Source organism: Lonchura striata, chromosome Z, assembly GCF_050655825.1.
Source record: "Lonchura striata isolate lonStrDom1 chromosome Z, ASM5065582v1, whole genome shotgun sequence".
NCBI lineage: Eukaryota > Metazoa > Chordata > Aves > Passeriformes > Estrildidae > Lonchura > Lonchura striata.
Window position 1 is genome coordinate 71,114,512 of NC_140740.1, and position 9,090 is coordinate 71,123,601.

At 41.9% G+C, this 9,090-nt stretch overlaps 1 protein-coding gene across 1 annotated transcript; it reads right to left on the bottom strand.

Moving 5' to 3' along the window:
* Positions 1-2,340: 2,340 nt before the first annotated feature.
* KCNV2 (potassium voltage-gated channel modifier subfamily V member 2) lies at positions 2,341-8,767 on the bottom strand. Its single transcript, XM_021531622.4, has 2 exons — positions 7,137-8,767; positions 2,341-3,777 (listed from the first exon to the last, which is right to left on the bottom strand). Exons 1-2 carry the CDS (start codon positions 8,574-8,576, stop codon positions 3,502-3,504), a joined length of 1,716 nt encoding a protein of 571 aa, XP_021387297.2. The 5' UTR covers positions 8,577-8,767; the 3' UTR covers positions 2,341-3,501.
* Between the last annotated feature and the right edge of the window lie 323 nt (positions 8,768-9,090).

Below are 9,090 nucleotides of genomic sequence, written 5' to 3' on the forward strand. Positions count from 1 at the left end.
TGATTCCTATAATGGTACCTCAGATTTAGGCATAATTTTTCCTATTGAAATGCACAGATTTATGCTTGTCACTCTTAAAATAAGAATAGTTATGCCAAAGACAGAAAACTGCATAAGATAATCCAGAGAAGAAAATGACAAATCTTTAGGGAAAAAACCTACCAAGCACTAACTTCTAATTTTCTGCAAAGTGCTTTATTCCACTCAGCTCCAATTTACCTCTTCAGTGCAGCAGACCAGAGGTGACAGGTATTGCAAAACAAAATGCAGTAATTTGTGTAGCCTTATGCTTACTGCCAGAGGTGTGTCCTCTGGACTGCACACTTCTAATATGTACTTTGTACCAGCTCTACTATTGGTGGGAGCCCTTGGCGCTGAACCTGATCATAAACCCTGTCCCCCCTCCCCCGAAGAGTCACATTTGTGTGCTGAGTCAGTGCACAGAGTAGTCAAGTGGTACCAAAGCTGCCCTCTGTCAGATGGTGGGGCTGGATGATGGATGAGGGGACAAAGAGCATTGAGAAAAAAGAGAGTGGAGCAGCTGCTAGGTAAGCTGAGCTGCCCAAAGTGTGATGGCCTTGGTGCTCAGGGCACCCAAATGGGACCTGTTGGTACTGGGCACAATGTCTTGTGCTTCTGAAGGGATAGAAATCACTGTGTCTGGCAGTGTTTTTGGCCCGTAGCCATTAGGCTGTGAGGTACTCTAAGTAAATTTGATTTCAGGTGTCTGTAGTGTGTGGAGACTCTGGATTCCTTCAAAATTTTAGCCCTCAACTAAAAATTGCTGGGGCCAGAGGAGGCTGGGGGTTTGGGAAGACTTTGCTGCTTGGTCAGGGTACTGTCATTGCTCTTTATTGAAGCAGGACCTGTGACACACTCCTTTCCACCCAGCTAAGTGCTGGAAACACTAAGCTGTATGATCTTCCTTTTACTGTCACCATGTGGGCTATTATTTACATGGTGCAAAATGGAACAGATTCAACTAGAGGGGTGCAAGAGACTTTCTTCAAGCTGTATTTGAAGAGATAGAGCAGGACTGATTTGTGCATTGAAATCCTATTGAACAGATAAAGCATTTGCCAAGGACTTTCAATTCTGACTCTGATTAAGAGGCAAGACTCCTTTCTCTTCTGCTTGAGTTTGGTGTGGAAAATCTATTTCATTACATGTCTTCAAAAATGTCTAGTTGAATAGGTCCTGGTGGTGAGGCAAATGGGATGGAAAATGAAACTAGTGATCTTTGTCAGGTCTGAGGCTGTGACAAAGCTCAGTCGCAGCAGAGTTAGTCCTCAGGCTCTGGATTTTTGTAGGTGGCAAGAAGCTTCTGGGCCTGCCATGCAAGGCTGAGCATCTGCATCCCATCTGCCTGGTCATGCAAGTATGAATTCTTGCAGCAAAGGAGTTGATTTACAGTGTCCTATATTTTGGAAAATTCAGTAATCACCAGATTTTACATTCTTTTAATGGGTCTAAATAAATTTGCATATTGAAAATAAAGCATAGTTGTGGTTTTGCATGCTTGTAACTTTATCACCTCACTGAACTGCAGTAAGAGGTTTCTTGTGGTCCCTGGAAGATTCTTGTCCTGTTGCTGCTGTGCAGAAGGGCTATGCAAATTCTCTAGGGCCAAAGCAAAGCTGCTATTCTTCTCAGTGAGTGCCAGGATTGTGCCTGCTTCATTGTGTGCAGTCCAGAACAGCAAACATCTATCACATTGAACTCCCAGGGTTCAGCTGTGCCTTAAAGACATGGTTTAGCTTTTAACAGAGCTGATCAGCACACAGTGTTCTGACTGTCATTCCTAAAGAACAAAATGACAGATGGGCTTATGATAGCTTCATCTGGAGGTAGAGAATGAGAAGAGCAAGTTGGTTACTAATTACCTTCCCACCACTGAAAGGAGAAATGTCACCATGCTTGACACTACTCACATGGATGTGTCAAAATTAATGAACATTTTCACCCTCAGCTGTCCCTGAGTGAGCTTCACACCACAGTGTCCCATGTGGCCCTGAGATCTTAATGCAGCCATTTGTATTCATCAGGGCAGCACAGACAAAACATGGGAGTTCAAGAGTTTTGAAATTCATCTCTGTCATTAAGATGCTTTGCAGCAGGAGTGCTGCTGACTAACAGCCATGGTTCATATCAATGCACTGTTACTGTTCATCCTTTTCATTACACCTTTTTTCTTTCAGGTCTTTGCACCTGATTATCAATAAAATAATTATTTCTTTCAGATCTGTTATTCAGATTACTGTTTCTAAATTGATACGACTGCTCTTACATAAAAAAAAAATATTCCTGATAGTCTGTGAAGTAATACATAAAACTGCAATTCCATTTAATTATTGTTGGTTTTATTTGTTATTTAAGTTTTGGGATGAGTTTAGACACATGAGAAATCCCGTCCAGCTGTGCAAGAAGACACAGTAAATCTTAGGAAATAAGGTACTCCTGGGCATGGGCTAAGGTGTCAGGATTGTATCCCTAATGGCTGTATGTACCAGACAAGTTATCTTGATTTTAAATCATATTTAAAATTGGTTACAGTGAAGTGCTGATAAGATCCTTTGTATGAATAATCTTTAAGTGTTGCTATGAACTACATATTTCCTTTGATTATTTTTTAACTACTGCTTTAATACTTACGTTCCTTGACAGATCTATTATTCTAACAATTGAATAAGTAGGTACATTAAATTCTGCAAAGTAAATTATCACTTAGTCCTATACCTAAAAAGGATTTGTTTTGGAATTTTTTTCAGATTTGATTAATGAGATTTATCAATTCAGACTCCAGAATTCTTCACTAGTTCTTGTCATGCAGAAAGATGATTATAGAGGTGGGGCAGTGGGAAATGCTAAAAGCAGTGCATTGCTTGACTAGACATGAAAATAGGAGGGCTCATTTGCAGGGCTGCATTTGAAAAATAAATTAGAACAATGAACCATAGCTATCTGGCAATGGAAACAGAGGTTGACATTTTAGGGAGTATAGCTGCTGGTAATATTTAGGTAAGTGCTCTAGGCCATTTTCCTCTAATTGAAAGCTGATGTAAAACCAATTTAAGTGATGCAGTCAGTATATTGAGTATTCTGTTAGTTTAATTTTTGACACTGCCTTGACAGAGGTAAGGTGGCTGATCCTTAATGACAATTTGTTTTCTGTTTGTACAATTATGGTGGGTATTTATTGTCAATCTAATCAGTAGCAGAGGGTTAGATCTTCATGTGGGACTTATTCAGAGTGTTTAATCTGAAGGAGTTAATTTCAGAGAGTTGATAATCACTCAATTGCTGCTCACAGGCTATCAGAGTTCAAAAAAATCTGTTGTTTTATGCTGAGCCTTTTTAGTTTTGAAAACAACCCCCTTCAAAACAGATGTCACCATCTACTTTTGTTACTTTTGGCCCTTTTCATTTATCTTTTGGCTGATTTGTTTTTCCTCTTTCTCCTCCAGCTTCTTGGTGGCCTCCCAATATTGAGAGCACTAACTATCATTGCTGTGACAAAGGGTGGGATGCAACTTCTCCGCAGCACTCAGATATTTTCCTCACAGCTCTCCGTGTGAAGTCAACCTTTCCTCTTTCTTTCTTGAGAGCTGTGTACTCGTAGGCCTTCAGCTTGCTGTAATAGTCTGAGAATTTATTGTAGAGGATGGAGATGGGCATGCCATTCAGGATTATTCCAAAAGCAATGCAGAGAGAAGCAAACAGGCGTCCAAGGTGAGTTTCTGGACACATATCTCCATATCCCACTGTAGAGATGCTGACCTACAGGCAAACCAACATGGAGTTTATTAGCTGAGAAGAAATACACAGATATGTCCACTGATCAGGGACAATGCTACAGTTAGCTCTTTTTAAATTTGTATTGTAAGTTTAAAATAGTCTGCTGTGGTTTGTTTGTGTTTTTTGTTTTTGTTTGGGTTTTTGGAGTTTTGTTTGTTTGATTTTTGTGTGTGTGTCTACTAGCTTTCTTATGCAAAATATCCCTAATTTAAAAAAAACAAACCCTCTCATGAAGCAAAGAAAGACAATGGTTTGACACCATTCAGGAGGATTTTTAGATTTTTGCCCTGCAGAGAGAATTTCAAGACAATTTCTGCACTAGACTAGTCCAGAAGGTGAGTTTGCTTGGCTGTACAGAGAGGATAGATGTGGCTCCCTTACTATGCAAATCCACTGATAGCTGCAAACTTGCTCCCTCATCATGTCACATGGAACAGATGTCCTGTTTCTAAATCCACTGTGCTGATAAAACCCAGTATTTGGGACTTATTCTGTGGGTTGTATTTTGAGTTTTACCTTTGTTTTTCATAGATATTTTAGGAACTAGTGAAAAACACACAAAAACCTTCAATTAATTATGAAATAAATTTTCCTATTTGCATTATAGGAAGAAATTACGCAGAACTTTAACGTTTCTATATAAAATTCCCTTTAATGGTTACATACCCACAAAGTACTGTAGCCTGGAAGGTTTTGCTTGCAGTGTATGGTTGCAACATGTATAGTTATAGTGTTAAATAAGTACACAGGTGGGTAATTTTTGCTGAATTTCCTTTTGAAGAAGGATTTAGGGATTGCTGAAAATGTTTCAGCTTTGGTTGTTGGATTTGTTTTGGGGCTTCTTTTTAAGAGTGATGGTGTTTAGTGTATTTATTTTGCATGATTCTGAACACTTTGCCAGCTCACTGTGTACATACCTTTCCATTTTTCTTCTCAGCCAATATAATTTTCTCTTTCTAGCCTATGGATGTATGAGGGAACTCTTTTATAGGTCCAGTGCTACACCAAGTACTGAAATACTTCCATTGTAAAATTCAGATCAAAAATTAATGAATGCTTGATCATGGAGATGCTACATTTGAAAAATGTCAAACAGTCAACCTGAGATAACTCCTAATTTATTTAGTTTCACTGCACATATTTTGATGTTTAATATTTTTTATACTGAGTAAATATAACTTACATTTTTTTTCCTCACAGGTAAAATACGCATGTTGCTGTCACTTTCTAGTCTGTGCAAGGAATCTTTTTCAACCAGTGAATTTTATTTAATTTTTTTTTTCACAGTGTCTTAACGCACTGTGTGCATCTGCTAAACAGTAACCTAAAATTCTGACAAAAATAAGCCACAAAGAGTAGGACTTTCATGGTAATGCCCTTGTGGCTTTAACACTGAAATAAGTCTTCAGAAGGTCACTGTGTAGTTTGTCATCTATTAAAATGGTAAATAGACTGGTATTTTAAATGAAGAAAACATTAGAGTACATGAGACAGCCTGGGTGAGCACATTTTTAGGATGCACCTGGTACTTCCTGTGGAATAAAAAGGATTAGTGTTTTGGTTTAATGGAAATTAAGTCACTGGATTTGAATGATAATACAGGATAAATATCTCCAAAAATAAATACTGAGATGAAGGCAAGATGTTTATCTCTACTAGCCAGGACAAAAGCATTATCCTGTGATAAGGTTCTGTACCACTAGCATAGTCTTATACATTGCCTGTAAAGTTCAGGAGGGATGCTTCTTCTCTTGCATGTATGAGTTGGTGAATGCTGTTGGCTTTTTATAAAATTGGAATGATCTAAATATTTTAATTTACAGTCCTAAAGAATTAATAACTTTAAAAAGTGATTTATGCTTTGGAATTGCAATGTGCATGACACAGCTCCTGTTTTGAAGGCATTTGCTCGGCTAAATAGACCTAACCATATAAGTTTATTAAGAATATCTGAATGATTATGGTATCACCAGTTTGCAAAAATGAGCCACATTGATTTGCATATAACCTGCATGTTCAGAACACAAAATATTTTAGCAATGTATGAATCACTAGTGTTTTCATAGCTTTATAAATCACCTACAGATGATCTATGAAGGTCACATTACAGGACTCTTTCCTTTACTCACTGATTTTTCCATCCTCCCATGGCCCAGTTTAAAGCCTGTATTTAGCACAGTTACACACGCGTGTGCATATACAAATGTGTGCATTTATGCTTGTCTGCAAGGCTTTTTATATGCCACGTGCTGAATCACTGCAAATGTGTGGTAAACCACCACATCTCATTGTCCATGGCAGAACCAGACGTACAGACCTTGGGCTCCAGGATGGCTGGCCAGGAGAAGTGACCTTGAATGTGTTGGGATTACTGTTTGGTGGGCCTCATATGCATCTCTGGGGGGGTATTCTGTATCTTTGCTGATCAACCAGCATGAGATGTTTTAACTCCTATCCAGTCTATTTGCATGGGCTTCTTTCTTCAGGGAAATGACTGGGACAGAGCTTGACCCATAGCCATGCCCAGGGATCAGAAGTGCTCCTGGAGCCCCCCACAAAAATAGACTATTCAGGCCAGCATCAGCTGCTGCAAAACAAAATGCATGGGACAATAGTCTGGGCTGAGCCTTAGGGTTATGGATGGCCACGATGTGGGTCTTGTGCCTTCCCTTGGCATCAACAATGTCTAGCTACACCTTGATTTAATACAAGGTGCTATAAATTCACACATGTTCTGCACCACAGAAGAACACAATCTCTTGTGTAAAACAACTGGTGGTCCTAATGGATTTTTAACAGCCAGAGTTCTGGGACAGCTTTCACTTTTAAAGTGCAAGTGATCTGACTGTAGTTAATAAACTATGTCTCATCATTTTGCAATTTTATGGGTCACGAAAGACCTACACACAGAATAAGAACAAAAATCCTGTAACTACAGAGTCGAATGCATGCATTTTTTTCCCTGTTGTTTTAGCAATGCTGACAATGATACTAAACTGGGAACGGCATTTTTTTCCTGTGTCTTTGCCCACCTTTTCTTTAAAGGTGGAAATACTATCTGCATATGGAGATATGGGAATTTCAAGACTGCCTGCCTGATTAAGCCTTGATTTAAGCTTACAGAGCGGTGAATGAGTGCATGTGTGCGTGTGTGTGTGTGTGCGTGTGCTTATGTCCTGTAAGCTCAGAATTCAGAGCAGATGTTCACTGATCCAAGACTGTTGTTTTCGAGACTGTCGTTTTCAAGACTGTCAGCAACTCCAGCTGGGAGGAGAGGGGAAGGGGAGGGGAAGGAAGGGAAGGTCTCTGGCTACCCAGCAAGGTAAGATGTGTTTACTTACGGCAGCCCACCACCAAGCATGGGGAATGCTGGTGAAGTTGGTACTGGAGACATCGTGCTCCACTGTGTAGACCATGGCAGAGAAGGCAAAGATGCCCATAGCAATGAAGAGCAAAAGGCAGCCCACCTGCTGGTAGCACTGGCGCAAAGTAAAGCCAAAGGCACGCAGCCCTGTGGAGTGGCGGGCCAGCTTGAGGATGCGGAAGATGCGCATGAGGCGCATGATGCGAAGCACTTGTCCTACCTTGCTCACCCGTCCCACCTTCTCGATATCGTGCTCGTGTTGGGAACCCCGACCCCGGGGCTGGTCATCGTCAGTAAAGCATTCAAGCAGCAGCTGCAGATAGAGGGGCAGGATGGCAATGAGGTCTACTGCATTGAGGGCACTGCTGGCAAAGCGGCGCAGGTCTGGGGTAGAGACCAAGCGCAGCAGGTACTCCAGTGTGAAGAATGCAATGCACAAGGTCTCAACATGCTCCAAGACAGGCCGGCTATCCCCACTCTTCCAGTCTACCTGCTGCATCTCCTCTACTGTGTTGAGTGCCAGGGCCACCACGGAGATCAGCACAAAGAAGCTGGAGGCCACTGCCATCACTTTGGCGGTGACAGAGGAGAAGGGCTTCTCCATGAGGTTCCAGAGGCGCCAGCGCTGAGGACCGTAGTAGCGCATATGGTGGAAGAGCTGCTCGTTCTCCTCAGCCTCTGCCTGGGAGCGCAGCTCCCGCTGGACCTTCAGCTGCTCACTCAGCTCATCCCGGCGCTCCTCGAAGCAGATGCGGCAGCAGCGGGGTGTGTATTTGAGACGCACACCCCAGTAGCTCAGCTCCTCCAGGAAGCTACGGGGGCACAGCTCATCCCTCACCCGCAGCACCCCCGAGGCATAGAAATTGTACACCAGCTGGAAGACAGCTGGGTCGCGGTCAAAGAAATACTCATCTACATGGGCAGCGTAGTCATCGCACAAGCCCAGCTGGCAGCGACGGTCAGTGGAGGTAGCCAGGCGGCCCAGGCGGGTCTTGGGGTAGATGGCCACTGCCTGGTAGGTGAGGCGATAACTTTGGCCACCAACATTGATGTTCAGTATGGATGGAGCAGATGATGTGGCCGGGGATCTAGAGGAAAGAGCAGGGGAAAAAGGAATAAATGATGAGGCCTTGCTTTCTCCCTTAAATCCGTCTTCATATGGCCATTTCTCTTGTTCTTTCTCTTCATCTTCCTCATCTTCATCATCCACATAATAGTTGTAATTCCCCTCAGATCCTGGTTGCGGTAGGGGCTGGGTATTCAAGGGAGTGGTGGCAGAGGAGCCACTCTGCTTGTCTACATGAACGACTTCCTTTTCCTTCCCCTTGCTGGGCTGCAGGAGGATGTTCGGTGCTTCCATCTCTCTGCCTTTATGTTTTAAGAAAATAAACTCTTGCTGACTATTAAACTGCAACATAATATTATTCCTTACTCTTCTCCGCTCTTTGCATTCACACGAGCAAGTAGTTAACACCAGTCCTTTTCAACACTGCAAAAGCTGGCAACCTGGTTTCCTTCTCTCTTTATCTCAGAAGAATTATGCACAGCAGTGGTTCTGCATATTTCTCCCTGCCAGCCACCACTCCAGTTGTTGTGAAAGCTCTGTGTGGGATATAGACACATGAAGACTGCTGTTGGCCGTTTTAATCTTGCTGACAGCAAAGATCTGAGTGCTTAGAGGAGGGGATTTAAAGGCTATTATCCCGTTCAAACCTCGTTTCCCTTAGGCTGTGACGTGAATGATTATGGATCCATAAATCTATGAAAAATCAGTAGGGGGGAAAATCTCCTAAAGTTTTATTGCTAATAAAACCCACACATTTTCCTATTTCAAATACATGTAGATTAAAAGTAATCTGAAATAAAAATGTATGAGGGCAGAGAGAAAGACAGCAGTACAGATTTCTTTCATCCTCATAGCATGGCTTGGT